This window comes from Peromyscus californicus, unplaced genomic scaffold (genome assembly GCF_007827085.1).
Source record: "Peromyscus californicus insignis strain IS unplaced genomic scaffold, ASM782708v3 Scaffold_10__1_contigs__length_136768540, whole genome shotgun sequence".
In the NCBI taxonomy this organism is placed as follows: Eukaryota; Metazoa; Chordata; class Mammalia; order Rodentia; family Cricetidae; genus Peromyscus; species Peromyscus californicus.
In genome coordinates, this window is record NW_026294391.1 from 133,937,252 (window position 1) to 133,964,539 (window position 27,288).

The following is a 27,288-nucleotide window of genomic DNA, read 5'->3' on the forward strand; positions in this document are numbered from 1 at the left end:
ATTAGGAGATCATGGCCTGGCCACTTGATACTAGAGAAATGGATGGATGGATGGATGGATGGATGGATGGATGGATGGATGGATGGATGGATGGATGGAAAGCTCAATGATCTGATCCATGGGAGGTGCTTCACCAGTGATGTGAGGGTTGACGGGGCCTCCCTAGTCTGCTTCAGGACTATGCTATGGTGACCATTGCAACCCCACTGCTTCAGAGCAGCCAAGGCAGAAAACGGAAGTGTCCCGGATGCGTGGAGAGTGAGATCAGACGCCTGAGTGGGGCAGGAGCCAGACGGGAGCTGGACTGGGAGGGTTGGGAGCCGGCTGAGCCGCCCTCCCGCAGAGCCGCGCATGCTCCGTGTTCCCCCTTGCTCCGGGTTCCCACGCCGCCGCCACCCTCGGCCCGACCCTGACTGCTTGTGCACCCAGCTCCTCTGCAGCAGCAGAGGACCCGGCCGACGGACAGCCATGCAGTAGGAGCCTCCTGAACAGAGGTGAGGTCGACAACCGTATGAGAGCTCTGAGCTTCTGGGGGGGGCGGGGGGGGCGGGGGGGCACCTACCGGGAGAGTTTCTGCTCGGAGGCAGCATCCTTAGCCTCGGTTCTACCCAATGTAGAGGTGCAGAGGGGAGGCCAAAGCTACATGGCACGCAGGTAAGCAGGCAGGCAGAAGAAGGGAGGCGCTGCAGGTCGCGGGCCCGTCTCAGCAGCTGTGGGGAAGAGTGGGCACAGGTGGCTGGGGAGTGGAAGGAGGAGCGGTGGTGGCAATGTTTGGGGAAGCCCTGGGCAGTGGGCCACCACTGGAAGAGCTGAGCAGGGTAGCTCCGAAATTCCCATTTCTAGCGCCTGGGGGAAGAGGAGCCGGCCTGTGCTGGGCACTATGGAACTAAAGCCTTTTTTTTTTTTTCCGCGTTTCTCTCCTGATTTTCAGACGCTGATACTGGGTCTGGCACAGGAGCATTGCACTGCTGATCTGCCCAGGTCATTTGGGTTTTGCACCTCTGGGTGTGGGTGTTTTGCACCTCTGAGCAGCTCGAATTGTGAGATCATGGTGGCACTGTTACCCAGCGGTGCCTGGCCAACAGTCCACAGGCACAAGCCCTGAGGGCCCCAGAGTGGAACAGGACATCAAAATCATGAATCTGTGGCTCTCAGGAGTAGGAGGTTGTGACTTTCAGTTGTGTGTATTGACCAGTGCCCAGCATGCTTCCCCCATTCAAGGGAAGAGCAATAAGCTTATCCAAGCCAATGCCTAAGAAGGTAAGAGCAGAGTGAGAGATGGGAAAGGGAGTGAGAGAATGAGCAGAGCTGAATGGGGAACTGTGCCCTGTGTTTCCCTGCAGTGCTAGTTATAACTACTTTCGTCTATCAAGGATCTGCCAAGACCCATTATGAGCCAGGTTCTTATAGACTTCTCTAAGATCTATCAGAGGAGATGACAAATATCTCTGCTCTATGGTTGGAGTTCTAGTGATCGATCACAGACCATAAATCATAAACATTTTAAAATAGTAACTATGTAGGTTGAATGAAAGATAGTAGGAGCTTAAAAAGGAGAACCAGTTGCAAGTTTAGGTGCATTGACTAGAAAAGGTCTGTTTTCAAAGGCAAGATTTCTGCCCAAACTTGAAGGTGATGAAATAATAAGCCACGTGCTTCTGTTTTGGAAGAACATTCTAGGCAGAAGGAATGGCTGGTACAAAGGCCCTGAGGCCAGAGCGCTCTGACTCATGAAACGTAGAGCTTTGAGGCCAGTTTGACTGCAGCTGAGGGAGGAATTCGGAAAGGAGAGGTCAAAAGGGGCCGTGTGAGTTGACTCTGAGTGACAGTTTTGTCAAGGCTGCGGACAGAAAAGGTCAGGATCTGACCCACCTGTCCAGAGAATCCCTCATCCATGATTGGTGACCCTCTGTCTAGGTCAGCCTTGGCCCCCTCCTCCTGGAACTAAGCCTGGGGCCATTAGTCACAGGAGAGATCCCTGAATGCTTTGGCGAAGCAGGCTCCTCAGCTGTCCCTCTCTGGCCCTTCTACCAGGTGGGGAGTGAGGGCAGATAGCTAGAACCTCAACATCAGGAGCAGCAGGTGAGACTGAGAAAAGGTAGTTGGGGGTCTTGAGCTGCTAGACACCAAGGAAAGTTTCACCCTAAGTAACCTATATATCCCTTCTTAAGGATGAAAAGGTCCAAATTCCCCCCTTGTGATGTGACTAAAGAGGATTCTGAATGCTTTTCTTGCTGTTTATTTGGTAGGGTTCTGGTTTCTTTGTCTGGGGAAAGCGCCCCACCTCGTGGTAGTCTGAAGGATGGCGCTCTGACTGCCATAGGTCCCTTTCTCTGCCAAGTTTCCCTGCAGTAGATAGCCCTTTCCTTCTCACCCTCCTCCCATCCTGCTCCATGCATAGCAGGAGTGGGGGAAGCTGCTGCTGATCTGTGAGCAAGACCCGTGGCAGGACCAACGCCTAGGGGAAGGGGCTGTTCGATTTACAGGCTGATCTGATTCCCAGATGCTTGCCGTGAGACTCAAACCTACTGGACATGCCTCCAGCAGGCCCAACCTTATATGGGGACAAACCTGAGCTTCCAGGCTTAGAATCACCCTTCAGCTTGTCCTGTGTTCTGGAGGCCCACAAGGGTAGCCAATAAGAGGAAGATGTTCTCCAGTTCCACCAAGCTTCTTCTAGATGCTTTTACACACACACACACACACACACACACACACACACACACACACACACACGAGAATACCACCCAGGACACCGGCGTTACCTAGTAGTTACCTGGGATCCCCATGAGGTTTGCTGTGTCTTTGCAAGAACTGAAATTATTCCTGACTTTCAGGAAGTAGGTCTCAAGGACAGACACTATTGTGGAGCCCCCTTATGTGACTATCACTTCCAAGATCTATCCTTCCATGGGTAAAATCATGTCCATGGGCCTGGCTCTAGGACAACATGACAGCAGTGTACCACCTCAAATCTGGGGAGGCATGAGCTGAAGCAAGTGTGCTTCTGACTTTTCTGAAATGGATAGTGTCATTGGGGTACCATTATGGTAGTGAACAAACAAACTTACATTGTTTTTGTTTGGTGTGTGTGTGTGTGTGTGTGTGTGTGTGAGAGAGAGAGAGAGAGAGAGAGAGAGAGAGAGAGAGAGAGAGAGAGAGAGAGAGAGAGAGAGGAAGAGAGAGAGAGAGAGAGAGAGAGAGAGAGAGAGAGAGAGAGAGAGAGAGAGAGAGAGAGAGAGAGAGAATGGACCATGGCACTCACAAGATCAGAGTACAATTTTGGGAAGTCAGTTTCACCTACCATCTTGTTGAAGGTGGGATATCTATTGTTTCTGCCAAGCTGCATACTCCAGGCTAGACTCGCCCACATACTGTCAGACAGTTCTCCTGTCTCTACCTCCCATCTTACCTTAGGAGTGCTGAAATTACAGATTTGCACCATCATGTGTTTTGTTTGATTAAAATGTGGGTTCCAGAAATCAAATCCAGATTGTCAGGCTTATGTGACTAATGATTGTACCTGCTGAGCCATCTCCCTGGATCTTGTTTGGTTTTGTTTGGTGGGTTGTTTTTGTTTGTTTTTTGGTTTTTGGTTTTTTTTTTTTAGTTTTTCGATACAGGGTTTCTCTGTGTAACAACTCTGGCTGTCCTAGAACTCTCCCTCTGGACCAGGCTGGCCTTGAACTTACAGATCTGCCTGCTTCTGCCTCCTGAGTGCTGAGATTAAAGGTGTGTGCCACCACTATCTCATGATCATGTTGTTTTTTAAAACAATAATTTTAACCCGAAACACTTGGGTCATCTTCTTCACACTCATTTAGTGTTGCAGAGTGTCAATAACAAAATGCACATGTAGCCTGTGGGCATCCAAATGATCAAAAGAACCCCTTTCCCTCCTTATTTACATGTATGTATGTTTTTGTGTGTGATCTGCAATTTCAGGGGATCCAATGTCCACTTCTGGTCTATATGAGCACCAGGAATGCACTGATAAACAGACATGCATGCAAGAAAAACACCCATACACATAAAATAATAAAATTTTAAAAATTAAAAATTAAAGGCACTATTTTAAAAGAAATTATTCAGTGACATTCAGTGCTTTCACTGTGCTATTCAGCCCTACCCATATCTAGTTCTAGAGTATTTTCATTGCTCCATAAAGAAACCCCTGAATCTACTAAGTCATTCTTCATATCTGGACTCCCGGCCCAGTTTTCTGGCTATGAATTTGCCTCTTTCAGACTCATTATGTTTTATAAAGATTTAGGGAGATGGTTCACTACACAGTGACACTGTAGCCAAATAAAGGCAGCAAGAATTCTCTTATTTACACCCATGAATGAGATAAAACAGCCACTTGGGGGCCACATGGAGGTGCATTTAGGGACAGGGAAGCTGTTAGGATATCTTGTGCATAACAGGAATTGGGCCAGTTCCCTGTGGAACTTTAAGAGCCTCTTAGTTTTCTGGGATCTAGTCCCTGATTAAGAACCTGATAAGAAAGCAGACTGGGACCTTAAGGTAGGATGTGGTAGGAATGGGGGCTTAGCAACTGCCTATAAAAGACAAAGATTTTAGCAACAACTAAAAACTAGGTCAAGACAGCTCTTGTGAAATGTCATTACATCATATAAATGGAATCATAAAATATGTGGCCATTTGTGTCTGGGTCTGACATTTTTAACTTCACAAAAAATCCCCAGGGTTCATCCATATTGTAGCATACATCATAATTTCCTTCCTTTTATGCATAAATAACACTCCATTGTTTATATATACCACATTTTGTTTATCCATTTGTCTGTTGATTTGACTGTTTCTGCCTTTTGGCTAGTGTGACTGCTGTGAAAGTGGGTGTATAGGTTTTTAGTGCATACACCTGTTTTTAATTATTTTGAGTATGCACTCAAGAGTGGAATTGCCTGGTCATGTGGTAACTGTATTTAACTCATTGAGTAACCATCCAAATGGATTTGTTTTCCTTTTGTTGGGGGAGAATAAACATTGAGTGTATGTATGTTTCCACATGTGAGGATATACATGCATGGCAGTGCACATGTACATGCATATATGTATATATGAAGGCTGGAGGTAGACATTAAGTGTCCTCCTCAACAACTCTCCACCTTACATATGGAGAGACAGTCTCCCTTGAACCTAGAGCTGGCCAACTGAGCTAGTTAGTGTAGCTACTTAGCTTGCTCCAAGGATTCCTGTCTCTGTTTCCTGTGTACCTGGGATTATAGATGGGCCACCACACCCACCTAGCATTTATATAGGTACTGAATATCCAATCTCCATTCTTGATACTTGAACTAACTCTGCACTGAGCAATCATCCTCCCCAGCCACAAATGAGGTGTGTGTGTGTGTGTTGTGTGTGTGTGGTGTGTGTGTGTGTGTGTGTGTGTGTGTGTGTGTGTGTGTGTGTGTGTGTGAAGGCACATGTGTGCATGTGCATGTGAAAGCCAAAGGACCACATTAGATGTCATTTCTCAGGAGCTATTCACTTTGGTTTTTTGTGATGTCTGTCCCTTGTTGATCTATATTCGTTAGTCCAATGTTTGCCTTTACCATACCTTCTGCATAAACCAGAAGGGAGGGATGTTCTGTTGCCACGGTTCCTTGAAAAAACTTTGCTTCTAGGATCACCCTGTTTACAGTCCGTTTTTAGATGAACTTGTTTACTACAATTGAAACATCTGACATTACTGTTTTTATTTAGACCTCTGGAAATTACCTCTCCTATCATCATGATCATGAGATTCAATATTGATTGTATCTAGGATCCATTCCTCCAAGGGTACAAATCTTGCCTTTAACAGCCTGATTATTCTTTTTCAGGCTGCATTCATGTTCTCAAAAGCCAGAGATTCAATTATTATTTGTCTAGCTTCTGAATTTGGTATCATTCTATTTACTGCTGAAGACATCCTCAGTAAAGGTTTCTTTTAGGCCCTGTATAACTTTTGTACATGACTCAATTTTCTTGCCTACTTCTTCAATTCTGTTCCAAGCATTCAAATCTGCCATGCACCAGAAAGCTAAAGTGTGGTCATCATAAAGAGATTGCCTTTCTACATTAGCATAATCTCCCTCTCCAAGAAGTTGATCTTGGGAGATTTCCATAACTGTAGCCCTACTTTGTTGTTCAGTGGTCTTAGCCTCATCTTTCCACCAGGTCCTCCATTGTAATTGGGGACCAGCCTCTAAGACAGCTGTAACCAAATCTCTCCAGTCTTGAGGGATAATTCTATTAAAATTGACCACGAGTTTAACATCTGCTTTACAAAAGATGAGTGGATGCCATGTGAGACTATTGCTTCTTTGAATCTCCTTAAATCTAACATTTGCACAGGAGTCCAGTCAGCTCTTACACAGCTTTGAGGATAATATCACTGGCTAGTTCCTGTAAAGTTACTGGATAGATTAAGGTTGTCTGTTTGAAAGCCTTAGGCTGTTTCTCTGTAACCTTATAATGCAATGCTGAGATTGGTTCTCCTTTAAATTCCTCTGTCTGGGTCTGAATATCTCTATGATCTGTTTTAACAAGTTTTTCTAAAACTTTTATTTTGGCACTCATATTAACCAACTTTTTTAATGATAGAACAGAATTGATCAAACAAATAATACTTATAATTGACATTAATAAATCTCATCAACATTAATTATCTTCTCATTTAATTGTTCCATTTTTAGAACATCAATCGTATTGTCAGAGACCAAACACTCTCCATTGTAAAAATGTTTTCCATTTTTTTATTAAGATATTTTTCTATTCATTTTACATACCAACCACAGATTCCCCTGTCGTCCCTCCTCCTGTCCCCCAGCATTCCCCCCAACTCACCCCCCTTTCCCGCCTCCTCCAAGGCAAGTTCTCCCATGGGGAGTCAGCAGAGCCTGGTACATTCAGTTGAGGCAGGTCCAAGCCCCTCCTCCCTGCACCAAGGCTGCGCAAAGTGTCTCACCATAGGCACTAGGTTCCAAAAAGCAGGCTCATGCACTAGGAACAGGTCCCTATCCCGCTGCCTGGGGGCCCCCTAAACAGTTCAAGCTAAACAACTGTCTCACTTATCCAGAGGGTCTAGTCCAGTACCATGGGGGCTCCTCAGCTACTGGTCCACAGTTCATGTGTTTCCTCTAGTTTGGATAGTTGTCTCTGTACTTTTTCCAATCATGGTCTCAATATCTCTTGCTCATAGAATCCCTCCTCTCTCTCAACGATTGGACTCCTGGAGCTCTGCCTGGGACCGACCTGGCCATGGATTTCTGCATCTGCTTCCTTCAGTGTAGCTAGAGTTTTCCTGCCTTGCCCACAGTCAGGACAAATCTGTCACCCGCCAGTCCCACAGTCACTCAGACCCAACCAAGTAAACACAGAGACTTATATTGCTTACAAACTGTATGGCCATGACAGGCTTCTTGCTAACTGTTCTTATAGCGTAAATTAATCCATTTCCATAAATCTATACCTTGCCATGTGGCTCATGGCTTACCAGCATCTTCATATGCTGCTTGTCATGGCGGTGGCTGGCAGTGACTCACTCTGCCTTCCTCTTCTCTCAATTCTCCTCTCTGTTAGTCCCGCCTATACTTCCTGCCTAGCCACTGCCCAATCAGTGTTTATTTATTGACTAATCAGAGCAATTTAACATACAGACCATCCCACAGCACTTCAGTCACTGGATGAGGGTTCTATGAAACCAACCGTCTTATTAAATAAGAAACACAGAGCCAATTTAGAGAAGAAAGCCAAGAGGTCAGAGCTGAGAGCTTCACCCTTCCTGCTTCAGTGATCCTCTTCAGCCAAGAGAGCTCTCCGAAAGGGACCTACTTCCTGTGTGTTTGTCTTATATAGTCTTTCTGTTCTGCCTTCTCATTGGTTGTAAACCCAAACACATGACTGCCTCGTCATTGCCTGTCTGTAGAGACTTCCAGGTCTTCTATGGTTGGGATTGAGATTCAAGGCATGTGTCTCCAATGCTGGCTGTATCCTTGAACACACAGAGATCTACCTAGCTCTGTCTACCAAGTGCTGGGTTTAAAGTGTGCGCCACCACCGCCATGCTCTTGCTATGGCTCTAATAGCTCTGACCCCTGGGCAACTTTATTTATTAACATACAATTAAAATCACATTTCAGTACAAATAAAATACCACCATATTTCTCCTTTTCTATTTTAATAAAAAGAAAAAAAAGGAAAAAGTTTATAACTCACATAAGAAAAAGTATATACAAAAGTACAATAACTATATACAACATATACAAGTAATAAATACCTAAACAATGTCTAGTCCATTTGTATTTGACAAATTCAGAAAAAATAATTTCATTATCTATCCTATTTTGGTAAGTCCAAAATGTATCTAATTCACTTTCTATCCTAATTAGTCTTCAACTATAACTAACTAATCTTCAACTATAACTAATCTTCAACTCCCTCAGAGACCCAAGAAGGAAATAATATTAGCTAACAAAAATAAAAACAGGAAGTGCATGCAAGCAACTTCCAAAAAATTGTGAGTTGACAGAAACAGCCAGCTGCCTGGACAATCATCTGAGGTTTCTCCACAGTGTTGGGGCATCATCTTCAGCCTATAGGCTTAGCATATCTGACAGACTCATTTGTGAAGTAGGATGTACACAAGGTCAACAGTTCAACCTCACATTGGGTGAGAGCAGTCCATGTACCAGAAACACCTGAATTCCACTAGTGTCATGTCATGATTCAGGATTTTAAATTCTGGAAATTGTTGATGGTTTTTTAATTCAGCTGTCCATTCTTCTTGGCTATGTGTGTTATGTGGCTTCATCTCAGCATCCCGTTCTTCTCCACATCCCTCTGTCAAATGCCAGTCTACTATTGAGAGGCGTGGGCTTAGTTACTCTTCAAGAATAACTGTTTCAGCTGCTGTTCCATTGCACATCAGAAGCCATCGGCCCACTGCCTGTTCAGCTGCTTTCAAAGAAAAGGGCACTATACCTTTTCCGAATTGCAAAAGCCACTTCAGGGATGGTGTCATATTGTCCTGGCCTCAGGGTTAGGGTTAGGGTTGATAAAGCCATAGCCACACTTGTTTTGGCAAGAATCAGTAGTCCTTTGTTTCGTGTCCTGTCTGTCCTGTTTGTCAGCAGTTGATTTGAGGATACTTTGTTGTCCAGTGGCTAACTTTTGCCACAATGAAAGTTAACTCCATATGCAGTTTCTTCAATGCCCATATTTTCTCTGAAGTAGATTGGTACTGCCAGGAGCCGGCATATCTCATAGTCATAACAAAAAAGAAAAATTTTCTAAGTTATTAAAACATTTTAAATGCCATATTCTGTAGGTCTCTGAAGGGTTTGAAGATGACCTGTCTAAAATATATCTGCTCAATTTTTAAAACATATCTAATATGACTACAAGTTCTATTGTAATGTCTAACTATAACTTTCATTTCTTTATATCCTAATAGTTGGTAATAATAACATTCAAGGATCAGAAATTTGCATTGTTAAATGAACGGTATAAGTACAATTAGAAATATACATATAGGCCGGGCGGTGGTGGCGCACGCCTTTAATCCCAGCACTCGGGAGGCAGAGGCAGGCGGATCTCTGTGAGTTCGAGGCCAGCCTGGTCTACAGCGCGAGATCCAGGAAAGGCGCAAAGCTACACAGAGAAACCCTGTCTCGAAAAACCAAAAAAAAAAAAAAAAAGAAATATACATATAGCATTTTCTAAACAATATCAATTTCAATATATATAATTTGTATACAACATAAAACAATCCAATCCACTGTAAAGTATTTAAAACTAATAATTGTCTTTTTCTTCTTTTCTTTCTTTTCTTTCTTTCTCTTTTTTTTAAACAAGAACCTTAAATCTAATCTCCTTTGCTTAGCCTTTTTCCTAACCCTTGACAACAACTTGTAACCAACCCCCCTAAACAATGAAAATTATCCCAGACCCAAAACTCATTAAAAAGACCAAAAAACTACCCGCCCCACACCACCTCTTTGGGAATGTGGGCATCGTATTCTTAAAATTGCTTCCTGCTGGGTATGGGCGAAGTTATCTTTATCCTGAAAGAAAAATTTTAGGTTAATTGTCAAATTCTAGGAAAGGTAACCATATCCTTCATTATCCAGTCTGTGTATAATGCCAAAGTTCAGGGTTTATCTCAAGTCCTTATTCAAGTAGTCTTTGAGACTGGATCATCTCAGCTAGTCATCTCAAAATTGCTCTGAGCACCTTGTAGTTCAAAGCTGAACCTTAGATGATGTTTGTCAGCTTAGTGATATTATTATTGTCCACGTGGAATTGTTGTTGTTGTGGGGCCCCATCTTCTTCCTGGAGACATCAGTTGATGTTAGGCCTGGCTGTGATTTCCTGCAGAAAACTGATAAGAGACTCAAACACAAAGACAAATATATGCAGCTAATTGAAGCCTTTTTTCTAGAATTAATTAGTCCTCTATATGACCATTCATATCTTAACGAAGTTTAAAATATATATATATATATATATATATATATATATATATAAAAATCTTATAAATTGTGATATAAAATTTATACTTTAAGAAAAGTTTAAAGAATCAGAATAGAATCAAAGAGTTGAGATTAGTAATAGAATTGTCCCTTAATTAATTTGGCTTTTCTCCTGTCCCATAGCAGAAGATGCTCTTTTATTCTGGCATGATACAGGGAGTTTGCATTTTCCTTTTAACAACATGCTTGAGTTTAAAGAAGAAGAGAGTCATTCTCCAACTCTAAAGTCAGCTTTAAATTTTAATTGAACTGGGACTATTAGAAGACCAATAGTGTTAAATCTGTAGAGAAAAGCAGAGACAAACATTTAGGAAGACATAAAATTTTTTAGATAATATATACCCATACGCCGTTTCACTCTGTTTCCTGGGATAGATGATTTGTCCCTTTTCTCAGTTGTCTCATTTGTCCAGTGTTCTTCAGATTCCTTAACCTTCATTCTCCTAAAAGACAAAAACAAAAACCTTTCCCCAAGACTAATTTTGGGGATGTTCCTTTTTGGCAAGTTATTATCTGATTAAATGAAAAGGCATGTGTTACTGGTATAAGTTAGTTTAAATTGGATGTTCATGCTGGTTGATGAACTATCACCTCCTCTAATTAAGAGGTCTCTCCTGTTCAAATCAAACCTTTATCAATTTTGATGGTACCCACAGCTTATTTTCTCCTGTAGTAACAAAAGCAAAACCTCGTCCCCAACATAACACATACCCTGGTTTCCATTCTGAGGTCAACACATCCTTAAAGTATATAGGCTGATTTAATTCTGTAGTTTTTTCTATTATCCAATGTCTCTCTGCAGCTGTTGTTCCTTTCTCATTGGCATTGAGAAAATTCAAAGTTAATAGAGCATTATGCAGTCTATTTCTGGGGGTTTTTGTTACCCCTTTCTGTTTATTTAGCATATCCTTTAGAGTTTTGTTTGATCTTTCTATAACTGCTTGACCTGTAGGATTATGTGGTATGCCTGTAATATGCTTTATATTGTATAATAAAAAAACTGTTTCATTTTAAAAGAGACATATGCTGGAGCATTGTCAGTTTTGATTTGTGCAGGTATACCCATGATGGCCATAACTTCTAGCAAATGAGTGATTACAGAATCAGCTTTTTCAGAACTCAAAGCAGTTGCCCATTGAAATCCTGAATAAGTATCGATGGTATGGTGTACATATTTCAGTTTTCCAAATTCTGCAAAGTGAAACACGTCCATCTGCCAGATTTCATTCCTCTGAGTACCCTTTCGGTTACATTCTGCTGGTAATGGTGTTTGATTGTAGAAGGAACAAGTAGGACATTTCTTTACTATTTCTTTGGCTTGTTGCCAAGTTATGGAAAAATCCTTTTTTAAACCTTTACTATTGACATGATGTTTTTTATGAAATTCTGAGGCCTCCAGCACATTTCCTATTATTAATTTATCAATCTCATCATTGCCTTGTGCTAGAGGGCCTGGCAGACCAGTATGGGATCGAATGTGAGTTATATATAAAGGATGAGTCCTTTTCCTGATTGTATCTTGTAATTGAATAAATAGTGAAGTTAATTCTGAAGCATCATGGATAAATTCTGCAGTCTCAATATGTAATACTACTCTTTCAGCATACTGAGAATCAGTTACTATGTAGAGAGGTTCTGAAAAATCCATTAATACCAACAGAATAGCATATAATTCTGATTTTTGAACTGAATTATAAGGACTTTGAACCACTTTACTTAAATTTTCTGATTTGTAGCCTGCCTTTCCTTGTTTGTTGGCATCTGTATAAAATGTACGAACTCCAGATATGGGATTTTCCCGTACAATTCGAGGCAAGATCCAATCAGCGGTTTTTATAAGATCAATTCTGTTGCTTTTGGGATATTTGCTGTTAATTTCTCCCAAAAAATTACTGCAAGCTCTTTGCCAAGGTTCACTTTCTTTCCAAAATTTTTCAATGTCTTCCTTAGTTAAAGGTACGACAATTTCTGCTGAGTCTATTCCTGCTAATTGATGAAGTCTCAATTTTCCTTTCCAAATCAAGTCAGAGATTTTTTCCACATAAGCTTTTAATTTTTATTTGGTTTATTTGGTAAAAAATATCCATTCCAATATAACATCTTCCCTCTGCATTAATATTCCTGTAGGAGAATGCCTAGAAGGTAAAATAACCAAAATGCAATCCAGCTTTGGATCAATATGATCTATGTGCCCTTCATGTACTTTCTTTTCTACCAAGGCCAATTCTTGGTGATATCTCCAAATAATCTTTGAAAGTCATTAAGAGTCTGTAGTCTATCTCTCCTAATTTGCACCTTTTGGGGTCTAATTTTTTGTAGCTCTATTTTATATCCTAAATAATTAATAGAATCTCCTCTTTGTATCTTTTCAGGAGCAATTTGTAATCCCCTACAAGGCAAAATTTTCTTTACTTCTTCAAACATTCTTTCTAAAGTATCTGCATTTGAGACAGCTAGTAAAATATCATCCGTATAATGATAAATTATAGATTTAGGAAATTTTTTACGTATCACTTCCAATGGCTGTTGTACAAAATATTGGCACAGAGTTGGGCTATTCAACATTCCCTGTGGGAGGACCCTCCATTGAAATCTTTCAACCGGTTGAGAATTATTATAAGTAGGCACTGTGAAAGCAAATCTTTCTCTGTCTTTTTCTTGTAAGGGTATTGAAAAGAAACAGTCTTTTAAATCAATAGCTATGAGAGGCCATCCTTTTGGTAACAGAGTAGGCAAAGGAATTCCAGATTGTAGAGAGCCCATTGGCTGAATTACTTTGTTAATTGCTCTATGGTCTGTTACCATTCTCCATTTACCAGATTTCTTTTTAATAACAAATACAGGATAATTCCAAGGGCTGGTTGATTCTTCAATATGCTGAGCATTTAACTGTTCTTCTGCCAGCTCTTCTAAAGCCTGTAGTTTCTCTGTTGTTAAAGGCCATTGCTGGACCCATACAGGCTTGTCTGTTAACCATTTTAAAGGTAGAGCTGTTGGTGTCTTTGGAAGATCATCAACTGTTGTGCCCTGTTCTTGTATAATGTGGATGGCTGGTGACCACTCAGAATAATGCCTTCTAATACTTCTCTCAGAAACATGTGCTAGTTTATGATTTGTTTCTGAGATTGGAGGGATGTTAATCTGAGTATTCCATTGTTGCAACAAGTCTCGACCCCACAGGTTCATAGCTATGTTAGCCACATATGGTTTTAATTTTCCTCTCTGTCCTTCTGGACCTATACATTCGAGCCATCTTGCACTCTGTTTCACCTGAGATAACGTCCCAATTCCTAACAGTTGAACGTTTACCTCCTGAAGAGGCCAAATTGGATGCCAAAATTCTGGTGCAATTATGGTAATGTCCACACCTGTGTCTACCAGACCAGACAAAAAAACACCATTTATTTTTATCGTTAATTTTGGGCTTTGTTCATTAGTAGAAGTTTGCCAAAATTTTTCTTTATGTTTTCTCCTGAATTTTCTATTCTCTCTGTTTCATCATCCCGACCAGCATGATTTATTCCAATAAGCATTTGGTTATTTAATTGCTCTGAGTAGGGGTTTCCTCTATGACTGCAGGAAAGGTTTGAACTGGATTTGCTATGGGGGCCTGCAGGAGGCCCCTCTGGGAGTTTACCGAAGACTGAGGCAAAGGATTACCTTGTCTGTCCCTTGTTGATCTACATTTGTTGGTCCAGTGTTTTCCCTTACCTCACCTTCTGCATACTCCAGAAGGAAGGGGCATTCTGTTGCCATTGTTCCTTGAAGAAACATTGTTTCTAGGAATGACCTGTTTACAGTCCCTTTTCAAATGTCCTTGCTTTCCACATCCAAAACATCTAGCATTCCTCAAACCTTTTGAAATTGCTTCTCCTACCCACATATCATCATGGTCATGAGCCTCAACATTAACCGTGTCTCTAATCCAATTTTCCAAAGGTGCAGATCTTGCCTTTAACGGCCTGATTATTCTTTTGCATGCTGCATTCGCATTCTCAAAGGCCAAAGATTCAATTATTATCTGACTAGCTTCTGAAACCGGGACCATTCTCTTTACTGCTAAAGCCAGTCTTTGTAAAAAATCTGTGAAAGATTCTTTTGGGCCTTGTATAACCTTTGTAAATGACTCAGTTTTTTTTCCTGGTTCCTCAACTCTGTCCCATGCATTCAAGGCTGCCATTCGACATAAAATTAGGGTTTGAACATCATATAAACATTGTGTTTGTGCTGAAGCATATTGACCTTCTCCAATAAGCTGATCCTGGCAGACTTGTATTCCTTTATCCCTCCATTGTTTTTCTATGTTTTTAGCTTCATCCTTGAACCAAGTTAGCCAGTGAAGCCTTTGACTGGGTTCAAGAACAGCTTGTGCCAGCTCCTGCCAGTCCTGTGGTACAATCCTATTATATGTTGACCAAGAATTTAACATTTGCTTTACATATGAGGAATGCATGCCATAAGATACTATTGCCTCCTTAAATCTTCGTAAATCTAACATTTCAATTGGAGCCCAAATATTTTGTGTAGTCATTTGATTAGGCAACTGCTGTACAGTTACTGGACAAATTAAGGGTGACTGTGTGAAAACAGGCTTTCTTTCTGTAACCTTATGATCCAATCTTGAAGCAACTTCACTGTTAATTTCTTCTGTCTGAATTTTTACAGGTTTAACAAGTTTTTCTAAACTGTCATCCTAGCACTTAAATTGACTATCTTTTTAAATAGTAAAAAGAGGATAAGCATAGTAATAAACTGCATAATTCGATCAACATTAATCTTCTCATATAGTTGGTCCATTGTCAGACTGCCTAAAATTGCAAACAAAGCCCAAGTTTCTTCCAATGTAACAGAAAACCCATTTTTTAATGTGGAAAAAATTTCTCTTTTAAATAGTTTCCTTTAAAATATCTGATATGTTAATTGACTTACCAAGTCTGCGTAGAACAGTAGAAATCCAAGGTAATTTCAAAACAGCCACCTAGTGTCCAAGGTGTGAATCCAGAGAGAGAGAGAGAGAGAGAGAGAGAGAGAGAGAGAGAGAGAGAGAGAGAGAGAGCAAGCACAGCCACAAGTTCTGCCTAAGAGCTTGAATCCAGCCATGTGTTCCGGCTTGAGCCGAGTCAAGCCTTGGCTCTGGCTTCCTTAAGCTCCAACCACGTGTGCTGGCTTTACAGGCAGGGGCCCTGTTCGGCAGGGCAGGCCTGAGTTGTTCTATGATGACAGGTTATTCAGCCATCTGATCACCAGAGTAGGCCAGCTCAGGTACCCTCTCTACTATTGCCAGTAGTCTATGGTGGAGTCTTTCATGTGGATTCCTGGGGACCTCCCTAGCTCTCTGCTTCTTCCTATTCCCATGGTGTCTTCATTTATCCTGGTATCTCTTTCCTTGCTCTCCCACTCTGTTCCCATTCCAGATAGAACCTCCTGCTCCCCTAAGCTCTCATCCCCCATCCCTTGCCTTTCATTACCCCCCACCTCCAGTTTGCTCATGTAGATCTCATCCATTTCTCCTTCATTGGGTGATCCATACACCCTTCCTAGGGTCCTCCTTACTAGCTAGCCTCCCTGGAGCTGTGGGTTGCAGTCTGGTTATCCTTTGCTTTACATCTAGTATCCACTTATGAGTGAGTACATACCATGTTTGTCTTTCTGAGTCTGGGTTACCTCACTCAGGGTGATATTTTCTAGTTCCATCCATTTGCCTGCAAACCTCATGATGTCATTGTTTTTCTCTGCTGAGTAGTACTCCATTGTGTCTATGTACCACATTTTGTTTATCCATTCTTCAATTGAGGGGCATCTAGGTTATTTCCAGGTTCTGGCTATTACAAATAATGCTGCTATGAACATAGTTGAGCATGTGTCCTTGTGGTGTGATTGAGCATTCCTTGGGTATATGCCCAAGAGTGGTGTAGCTGGGTCTTGGGGGAGATTGAATCCCAATTTTCTAAGAAACTGCCATACTGATTTCCAAAGTGGCTGTACAAGTTTGCATTCCCACCAACAGTGGAGGAGTGTTGCTCCACATCCTCTCCAATATACATTGTTGTAGCTAAAGTTTTCCTGCCTGGCCCACAGTCAGGACAAATCTCTGTCACCCGCCAGTCCCACAGCCACTCAGACCCAACCAAGTAAACACAGAGACTTATATTGCTTGTAATGTATGGCTGTGACAGGCTTCTTGCTAACTGTTCTTACAGCTTAAATTAATCCATTTCCATTAATCTATACCTTGCCACATGGCTCGTGGCTTACCGGCATCTTCACATGCTGTTTGTCATGGTGGCGGCTGGCAGTGTCTCTCTGATTCAGCCTTCCACTTCCCAGCTTTATTCTCCTCCTTGTCCCGCCTATACTTCCTGCCTGGCCCCGGGCCAATCAGTGATTTATTTACCAACCAATCAGAGCAACACATTTGCCATAAAGAACATCCCACAGCACATTGTCTTCAGTGTTTTTGATCTTAGCCATTCTGACAGGTGTAAGATGGTATCTCAGAGTCATTTTGATTTGCATTTCCCTGATGACTAAGGATGTTGAGCAATTCCTTAAATATCTTTCAGCCATTTGAGATTCTTCTGTGAGAATTCTGTTAAGCTCTGTAGCCCATTTTTTAATTGGATTGTTCAGTATTTTGATGTCTAGTTTTTTTAATTCTTTATATATTTTGGAGATCAGCCCTCTGTCAGATGTGGGGTTGGTGAAGATCTTTTCCCATTCTGTAGGCTGTCTTTTTGTCTTATTGATCATGTCCTTTGCTCTACAAAAGCTTCTCAGTTTCAAGAGGTCCCATTGATTGATTGTTTCTCTCAGTGTCTGTGCTACTGGTGTTATATTTAGGAAGTGGTCTTTGGTGCCAACGCATTCAAGACTACTTCCTACTTTCTCTTCTATCAGGTTCAGTGTAACTGGATTTATGTTGAGGTCTTTGATCCACTTGGACTTAAGTTTTGTGCACAGTGGCAGATATGGATCTATTTGCCACCACTGCCTGGCTTCTATGTTTAATATAGTGGCTAGCTCTGCCCTCTGATCCTCAGGCAAGCTTTATTTAATACACAATATATCACCACAATCACCTCAGTTCTTAGCAACACAAACACCACTGATGGAGAGGCATGTGTCTGGGCCTTTTATTGCCTGTGTTCCCTTGCAACCACATCTCCACTCTCAGCCTAACATCACCTCTCGTCAGTGTGCCCCTACCCATCTCCTATAGATCCCATTCCACTGTGCTTCACAATGGCCCACTCTTCTCTTTCTGTTCACTAGCAGCTCTTACTCTACACCTGGAGGTTTTATGTGTGTTTGGGTTTTTTTTTTAACATGGATCCAGACATTAAAGGAAGATGAACCCATAAATGGAGCTTCCAGGAATGTCTGGAAAGTTGGAGGGACGGAATGATGGGCAGAAGAAAGGGATTTAAGAAAAGAAGGAAGTGACAGGGATTGGGAAGACAGCTCAGGCATTTAGAACACTAGCTGCTCTTCCAGAGAATGAGGGTTTGATTCCCAGAACCGACATGGTGACTCACAACTATCTGTAATTCCAGTCCCAAATGATCTGACACCCTCTTCTGGCTTCCTCAGGTACCTTGCACACACATGGTACTTAAATATACATGCAGTCAAAATAAAATAAGTAAAATAATTTTTAAAAAGAAGGAAATGATAAAGAGAAAGAACAGGCTCTTTTAGAAGGCTGGTCAGGGGTCCCTGACATGTGTGCAAGGTTGGTATGTGATCCCTGGATTTTGGCCTGCTCAATAAGAAATGAAAAGCCTGAAAACTAAGTTTGGGAATGTGTTGAGAGCTGAATTGCATTGTGTCTCTAAAAAATGATAGTTTGATGTCTCATTCCCAACTTCCTGGGAAGATACCTTTATTTAGTAGGGCTTGGCAAATGTAAGTAAGGTGGGCCCTAATCCAATGAATAGTGTCATGTAAGACTAGGAAAATTTGGATCCAAGTGCACATAGAGAAGACAGACATGTGAAGGTTCAGGAAAGGATTGGAAGGATGCAGCTACAAGTCAAAGATCACTGGATACCACTCAATGGCTGATAGTGGCAAGAAGAGCAGCCTTCAGGATGAAGGGAGGACCCACCAGCACCCAGATCTTAGGCTTCCAGCCTCCAGAACTGGGAGAAAATGTGCATGCGTGGTTTTAAGCGCCTCTCCAGCCAGTGGTACTTTGTTGCAGTGGCTCCATCAAGCTGTAAGGAAAGTGTGGTGACCAGTGCCTAGGTGAAACTTCCAGAGTGAGAAAACCCATTGCCTACAAGGAGGGTGCAGGAACTTACCTCTGAAGAAGAAATCCACCCTTTCTTTGGGACATATCTCACTCACACACACCACAGCCTTGCCTTGCCATGCTACTATTTGGCAAGAAAAATAAACCAGGTTTTGAAGCAAGCTGAGGTTGGCTGCACCAGGCTAGCCTGATGTCACTATCTTTGCACTTCTCTCAGCCTTTCAGCTGCGCTGTGGTTGGAGCCCTGACTATGGCGGCTATTCTTCTGAGAGCAAAGCCCAAGGTAAGTAATCAACCTCTCCCTCACTGTCCCAGAATTTTCCCTGAGCAGTCTCCCTTTGCTGCTCTGCATGGATCCTGGCGAGTTGAGGAGAGAACTTTGCCACCCCCCAACCCCTGCGGCATGCTACTTTACTGAGTTCTCTTTGCTAGGTTTTCCATATCTGTCTGATCCTCTTTCCTGTGACAGTACAACTTGCTGCTGAATCTCTCCTGACTGCTGAGGCAGGGTTATCCCATGTTTCATTGTTTGCATGTAGGCTTAACCTGGAATTTAATTTCCTACCACAAAATTTGCTTGTTTTAGGTACCAGTATCTTTTGAGGATGTGTCTGTATACTTTACAAAGACAGAATGGAAGCTTCTGAATCTCAAACAGAGGAATCTCTATAAGCAGGTGATGCTGGAGAACTACAGCCACTTGGTGTCAGTGGGTAAGTTACCCTACCATGTTCACACACCCAGTCCCACCTACTGTCTCTGGATTCAGTTCTGAATTTTCTTGCTTGTTAATTGCTATGAATCCAAGAATAAGTACATTTCTTTATTTGACCCATACCTTGTAGATCAGCTGTGGTATCAAAAAGACATTCTTCTAAATAATTTGGACTTGTAAATGCTCAGGATAAATTCAGTGATGACCTGTCAGACTCATTTTGCACATAAAATCATAAATTGCCAAAACATCTTTCTATTGAGAAACAGATGCTTCTTACAGTGGAACATTTACTTGCAGCATTGTAGACTCATTTCATTTTTACAGCAGCTGTATTTGACATTCAACTCAACTTATAGACATTAACAACATCTTCCACTTACACTGGCCATAAGTCCCCATGCTAGGGCCAGGCAGTGCACTTGGTTTCCAAGCCTGGAGAAATCTAGGCAGGAGCTGGGGCAACTTCCAGCTGCTCTCTTCTTACTTCAACGTGCTCCATCCTCCATATTTGTGCATCTGCAAGAGGATGTTCATCTTGCCAGTTCCGGGCAAAACCAAGATTCACAGATTGTGTGGATCAACTCAAAAGCACCAAGAAGTGAACAACAAGAGTAATGTGTCCCAACTTTTTCATCTAATGAACAGTGTCTAAGCCAGGGTCTTCCTCTGCTGGCATCTTCCTAGCTGAGATGGCCCACAGACTGCCTTTGAGGTGGGTAGGGATTTGTGAGAATGAGCCCTCTTCCATTTTCTTTCTGACTCTACAGACTACCTCTGTCATCTGACTCCTTGGAGGGAGACTAGTTCCTTTACTGGGTTCTCTCTGACTATCAAGAGAAAGTTGGGGACACATCTTCCCATAAGACTTCTGGAATTCTCACTTGAGTTTAGTGAGAAAACTTGCTGCCCCAAAGCACATGACTAGGGGGGAATCTTCCTTGGCTATACTTTCTGGGGAGTTCTTTGCTCTCTGAAGGCACAGGCTGAACTCTGTTTAAAAATTATTCTGTCCTTAGCTAGAAATGTGCTGATTTTCTTCATTTCTTTGAACAGGATTTGCTTTCTCTAAGCCTAACCTTGTGTCCCAGCTGGAAAGAGGGGAGAAGCCCTGGATTACAGATGGTGGAATGGGGACTGCAGCAGGATCCTGTCCTGGTGAGCAAGGTTCCCTCAGCCAGCTTGCTAGTGTCAAGGATAAAAATCAAGGATTAGCCTAAGGAAGGTGGTGTGGATGCTGAAACTCTTTAGTGAGGGCTGTCAGTCTCCCCAATGCTCTCCTCCCTTGCTGGAGATGGGTGAAAAGAGACTTTGTCTGCCCTGGTGTCTCCCACCAGCTCCACCCCACTTTCCAGTCACACCCTCTAGAAAGAGCAGAAGCTCTTTTTTTGTTTGTTTGTTTTTGTTTTTGTTTTTGTTTTTCGAGACAGGGTTTCTCTGTGTAGCTTTGCGCCTTTCCTGGAACTCACTTGGTAGCCCAGGCTGGCCTCGAACTCACAGACATCCGCCTGGCTCTGCCTCCCGAGTGCTGGGATTAAAGGCATGCGCCACCACCGCCCGGCGCAGAAGCTCTTTTATGGTGGGTTTTTTGGGGGTTGTTGGTTTTTTTTTGGTGTTTTTATTTGTATTTTTATTTTTGTATTTTTATTCCCCAGTTCCTTGGTGGGAAGATCAAAAGAGAGGGAATGCTCCACAAAAACCCAAGGAAGTGATCCTGTTTGTGGCTCTGTCATTACAGGGAATGGGATAAAGAGCAAGACGCTGACTTCAAAGCCGAAACTTTTTGGAAGAGGTCTCCTCGGAGACACCTCAGGATCTTTGGTGCAGACACATACTCACGACTTCAGACCAAATCCCATTGTAAGGTACCAGCACTCCAGAATCGCGGATAAGCGGTATCTGTGTCAGCAATGTGGAAAATCTTTCAGCCGCAGCTCCAATCTCATCAAGCACCGGATCGTCCACAGTGGCGAGAAACCATACGAATGCCGCGAGTGCGGGAAGTTATTCAGGCGCAGCTTGGCGCTGCTGGAGCATCAGCGCATCCACAGCGGTGACAAGCCCTATGAGTGTGGGGAGTGTGGCAAGACCTTCACGCGCAGCTCCAACCTTGTCAAGCACCAGATCATCCACAGCAGCGAGATGCCTTTCATGTGCCGAGTGTGCGGGAAGGTGTTCCGGCGGAGCTTCGCGCTGCTTGAGCATGCACGCATCCACAGCGGTGAGCGGCCTTATGAGTGCAGCGAGTGCGGCAAGACGTTTAGCCGCAGCTCCAACCTTATCGAGCACCAGCGCACCCACAGTGGCCGGAAGCCCTACGTCTGTCAGGAGTGCGGCAAGGCCTTCAAGGGCATCTCGCAGCTCATCCATCACCAGCGCAGCCACCGTGGCGACAGGCCTTTCTTGTGCCGCGAGTGCGGCAAGGCCTTCCGCGGTCACTCGGGGCTTAGCCAACACCAGCGAGTGCACAGCGGCGAGAAGCCCTACGAGTGCAGCGAATGTGGCCGTGCCTTTGGTCGCCGGGCCAACCTCTTCAAGCACCAGGTAGTGCATGGCGGGGTACGGCTCCAGCGTCGAGGCCGCGGAAAGGGCCTCCACCGGGGCTGCATGCTCCAGGAGCATTGGCGCGAGCCCCGAGGACTTCCACCCCAGGAAGCTGGGGAAGGCAGCTCCACGGAGCCCCAGCCCGTTGACACCAATGACAAGCCTCAAGTGTGTGAGCGCTGCAGCCATGTCTTCGAAAACAAATTGCTGCTGTGTCGCCATTTGCGCATCCACGACGATGAAGATGACAAGAAACAGAAGGCAGTTACTGGGAGCACCTCAGATTCGGAGGAGAGGTTGCTGCTCAGCCAGGATCTGGAATCCCAGCTCGCAGAGGGAAGCAACAGGGAAAGCAGTGAAAGTTTCCTGTATGCTGAGAAGGCTCAGGGCCCATCCTCACCTTGAGGCAGGAATACAGGGCAGCAACTCAGAATGGCAGGGTGGCCCCACCCACCTAGTGTAGTCTTCCCTACTCCTTCCCTGATGGGTAGAAAAGGAAGGCTCCTCCCTAGTTCTTGATGATACAGTTGATGCCTAGAGATTGCACAGGAAGGCTCCTCAAGGAGCCTAGGCAGGGTACTCCTGTGTGTGCTTGGGGTATAAGTGCCTATGTGAGTGGGGTCTCCAGGTGAGCAGATTTGCATAATACAGACTTGGTCTCTCCTATCCATGTGAGAATTGCCTGATGTGGTTGGGAGGGAAGCAACAGTGTCCAGCCAACTCTAAGCACAGTTACATTGAAGTTTACAGAGGGATGACCCATGACCTTTCTCTTGTTAACATGTTAGTGGGGTGATTGCCTCTCCTTAAGAGCTGTTTGTGTTTCTAGATAGAATATACTAAAAACACTTTATTCTATTAAAAGTTTATAAATTGAAGGGACTCTAAAGTTAGCCTGATGCTTTGCAGGAAAGCACAGGGGCACCTATTGTCCTGGAGCATAAGCTAGACTGTCTGTGAAAACTTGGACCCTATGTATGTGCCCCCTACTGCTGCTTGGAGGTCTGTACCAAATCTTGCAGAGGTTAAGGCCCAGAAACCCTGAGGGCCTCCTTTTTGGGAAAGGAGCCCCCCCCCCCCCCCCCCCCCCCCCCGTCCCTCATGGGAAGAGGGTCTAGGTAAGACATGGCAGCATTTGAACCCCCACTGCCCTGCTGACTTCAGTTTCCTCCTCTAGCACTCAGTGAAGGCCATACTGGCCATTCCTACCCCATGCCCCAGTGCCTAAAGCTTCAAATTGTCTGCTAATCCCTTTCAGGCAACCCACTGTGTGGTGATGACAGGTTAGGAATTTGCACTTAGGTGGCCGCTGAAATGAGTCTGGCCAGACAATTATCTTTCAGATGATATTTCTTAAAATATTAAAGTTGCCATTACTTTAATGTGCTTTCATTTGGGGGTAACATTAGTTGAAAATGGAGATTTTTTGTTATAGGAGAGTGATGGAGGATTTATCTTTTATAAAAATTCCTCAGACAGAGGGTGTAGCTCAGAGGTGGAGTGTATGCCTAGCAGACCACAGGCCCTGTGAGCCATTCCTGCCCCTGCCCCAAGAAAAGCTCAGACAGGGGGAAGAGGCCTTCCCAACCCATGATTGATGCCAGTAGTGGCAAACCTGGCCCTCTGAGTGATGATGTGACAACCCCCACCTCCCTTCCCTTAAGCCCAGGTGGCTCTTTAAGTGGCACTTTACTGAAAAAAGAAGCCAGTGGCAGTCCTATTCCACCTTCCACCTGTGCTGTCCCCAGGAGATCTGTCCCTTGGTATACTAAGCTCAGCATCCTTGGTAGCAAGCTACTCTCCAGCTCTCTCCTATCCCAGCGGAGAGAAAGATTTTGTCACAAAGGCTGCCTGAGGGTAGGTAGGTTGGTGGTACAGGTGAAGTGGAGACAGCTCTTGGGCACTCCAAGGAAGAGTAGTGGCACCTTCCCTGCCAGTTGAGTGAGGTTAAAAGACAGCTGCATCCTGCCAAGAGAATATGGGAAGACCTGGAAACCCAGGATGCTGGTTGGAGCCCTGGTCACAAGAATATTCACACACACACACACACACACACACACACACACACAGAGAGAGAGAGAGAGAGAGAGAGAGAGAGAGAGAGAGAGAGAGAGAGAGAGAGAGAGAGAGACTTTATGTATATAAAATGTTTTGTGTAAAGTTCCAGTTTGTACCTTGCTCTTATCTATGTGTCCTCCAGTCGATCCCCATCTTTTTGTCCTGTGATTGCTTTCCTGTCTGGGAGCCTGCAGATGTGTGCCATGCTCAGCCTTGTGTCTGCACTCCAAGCCCCACACTGGGTACTGCTTTCTTGGTATGCTGGATTTGAGCTATGTACTGGTTGGCTTCAGTGGCTCATGGAGGCAGTTCAGAGTATCTGTCACTTTGGTTTCCCAATAGAAAAAAAAATACTAAGAACGGTGTCTTTTAAGTCTCTGGTGAAGTAATTGCTCGGACAATCTCTGCTAGGGCTGGCACAGATACAGGAAACTAGGCCTCATGCAGAGCAGGTGCCCACAGTAGGAGGCTCTGTGCAAGCTCTGTCATATGCTCTTGGGTGTTCATTTCCATGTCTATGAAGTGAATGAATGATACCTATCCTCCAAGCCAGTCACCAGCTCCTATACCCAAGGATAAGTCCCTACAGGAAGGTTCATGTGCAGGCATTTTCAGCAGAAAGTAGGGTCTGCAGGGAGAGATGTAGAGCACTTCAGAGTAGAGTACCCTGAGATGCTCCAGGGTCACGGTGGTTGCCTACATACATAACAACACATCTCTTTGTCAGTTCTCTAGTTCCTGTTCCTAGATGTTTTCAGCCAGGCAGTTAGGAGTAGTTAGTTCTCTGAGGCATGTAAAATGAACAGAACAGGTTTCTCCTGGAATAAAGTCAGAGTAACCAGAGGGACATTTGTTTTGTGCCTGAAAATTGTGCTTCATCTATCAAGCTGGATCGGGAATGGGGCTGATCACTCATTTTTGTAAGGGGCAACTAGATTATAAAACCTTAAACTATCAAAACTCCTGCTGTTTTCTAGTTCCTCATCTTCTTGCCCTGCCCCCCATACTTTACCTTTGGACTATTTGCCTTTTAAGACTTTGGGTGCTTTTCAGGTGCTGTGTGAATGTCCTAGCAGTCTCTCCAGGAAACTAATAGATGGTCCTCTCTGAATTTATCATGAGGTGGAATTTTCAACATTTTTGTTGGTTGAAAAAAGACAGCTACTTGGAAAGGGGCTCCCCTATGGTGATATATTGTGTATCCTGATAAAATTTGCCTGAAGATCAGAGAACAGAACAAGCCACTAGATTAAACATAGAGGCCATGCAGTAGTGGCACACACCTTTAATCCTAGCACTCGGGAGGCAGAAATCCATCTGGATCTCTGTGAGTTCAAAGCCACCCTGGACTACATGAGATTGACTCAGTCTCCGAGAGAAACAGAGCCAGGCAGTGGTGGCACACACCTTTAATCCCAGTACTAGGAACCACATGGCTAGGTAGAGAAAAGTATATAAGGTATGAGGAGACAGGAACTAAGGGCTTTTTCAGGCTGAGGAGTCCTAGAGGTAAGACATGGTAGTGGCTTGTTCCTTTGCCTCTCAGATCTTCAGGCAAATTTTATTAGGGTACACAATATATCACCACACTCCCCCATGTGGAGAGGGGCTGTCCCCAGGATTAAAGTAAACAGACAGGTAGTGGATTCAAGGTTACAAGCAAGAGTCAACTCTGACCTAGAAAGAGCCTAGAGTGATGCTAGGGTTATTGAGGAGGGGTTGCTTCCCATGTGGGAGGGCTTGGCTTAGTCTGCTCAGGGTGCAAGCTTCTCATAGGACCCCATACTGCAACTCTGAGACCAGGCCTGCCCAACAGGTTCCGTATCAGAAAACTCCATCAGTCTCCTAAGAGGCACCACTATGCTTGCCTTCTGTTTTTTTCTGCTACCAAGTTTCAGGCAGCATGGAAGCATCCACCCTTGCAGCTTTCCAGACAGGGAGTAGAATATAGGGATTTCATGTGTGTGTTTGGGGGGTGGGGGTGGTTGCTGAAAAGTGCCTTGGTTGGGGGTGGAGAGGATGGAGTATAGTATTAGGGAATCCCAGAATACACACAAGTTTCTCTAGGACAGTTCTGAGTCAGGAATTCAGTTACTCTAGAGTATGGAGCACCCAGGGTGCCATATGTAGAAAGTCAGACTCTATAGCTGGTCCCAGATGAAGACCAATTTTTCTAAACAAGAAATGAAGTTAGTGTTAATGAGAACTGCTATGGGGTGTGAGCGTACACCTCACCAGCCACTATGGCCATCTAGATAGTTTTGAGGTCTGTGAAATAGCCATATAGAAACAAGCCATGAAGAGGTAGTGTGGAAGAAGAGGAAGGAATCAAGGGATCCTACCCACCCACCTTCCTCTGAGTCCCCACTTGCCCTGACTTCATGTTTTTGTGAGCGCCAATTCATCTGTGATTCCACAAAACAATGGCCCTCTGAGATTCCTGGACACTTTCTTTGTGAGGAGGTTTCTTTGGGGGGATGTTGTTTTAAGCCTGTGTAACCCAGACTGGCCTTTGACTCTTAACCCCCCTGCCTCTACGTCCTAAGTGCTGGAATTACAAATTTGGGCCACCATGCCTGGCTTCTGCAGATTCTTACATTCTTATATTAAAAGTAGCATCAAGTTCAAGGCCTTGCACATTTGCAAGAACAGTGCCTCTTTTTGTGTTCAATAGGGTTAAGCCTATTCCCTCTCCATCACCTGAGAATGTTGAGAGCAGTAATGAAGGCTTACTGTGCATTTGGAAGCTCCTGACTCATTAACGTTCTTTGGTAGATAGATAGGGGTATATACAGCTTAAAGTGTGCAATTGTGGATGGATTGTGATGGGTGTCTGTACCCTTAAAACCATCCTTACTGTCAAGTCGGTGGAACATTCAGCATCCTAGCCAATAACTTCTCCTTTCTGCTCTTCCCTGTCCCCTGTCCTTACAGCCTCTGCTTTCCATCACTAATGATTAACTTCTGTATAAATGGACTTTCACAGTGTTTGTCTGGCCTCTCAGTGCCATTTTTAGATGTTTCCAGGTGTTTGTGTGTATATCCACACTTTTTATTTAGCCCATTGTACACATGCCCCCAATATCTGTTGATGCCTGTTAATTAATATTTACATTCTTTCTGATTTGAGACAAATAAAGCTTCTATGAATATTTGTATGCACATTCCAGTGTGAA

The 27,288-nt window shown here is 43.7% G+C and overlaps 2 protein-coding genes across 6 annotated transcripts in view; one reads left to right on the forward strand and one right to left on the reverse strand.

The window, feature by feature from the left end:
* The window catches only part of LOC128112523 (paraneoplastic antigen Ma6F-like), a 41,178-nt gene extending 40,253 nt beyond the window's left edge, over positions 1–925 (reverse strand). For 2 of the 3 annotated variants that reach the window (XM_052741528.1, XM_052741520.1), the window contains exon 1: positions 563–921. The gene's annotated coding sequence lies outside the window, so the exon portion shown is untranslated. Of the gene's footprint in view, positions 1–562 lie in introns of all 3 variants that reach the window. The other variant, XR_008219011.1, reaches the window with a different exon arrangement.
* Zfp92 (ZFP92 zinc finger protein) lies at positions 323–27,276 on the forward strand. Of its 3 annotated transcripts, XM_052741553.1 has the most exons (5): positions 323–494; positions 19,013–19,078; positions 19,382–19,508; positions 20,567–20,668; positions 21,249–27,276. In XM_052741553.1, exons 2-5 carry the CDS (start codon positions 19,046–19,048, stop codon positions 22,457–22,459), a joined length of 1,473 nt encoding a protein of 490 aa, XP_052597513.1. In that variant the 5' UTR covers positions 323–494; positions 19,013–19,045; the 3' UTR covers positions 22,460–27,276. The 3 variants fall into 3 exon arrangements, with proteins under 3 accessions (XP_052597513.1, XP_052597523.1, XP_052597502.1); XM_052741563.1 differs by lacking the exon at positions 19,013–19,078 and having other exon boundaries at positions 324–494; XM_052741542.1 differs by lacking the exon at positions 323–494 and having other exon boundaries at positions 18,866–19,078.
* The last annotated feature ends 12 nt before the right edge of the window (positions 27,277–27,288 follow it).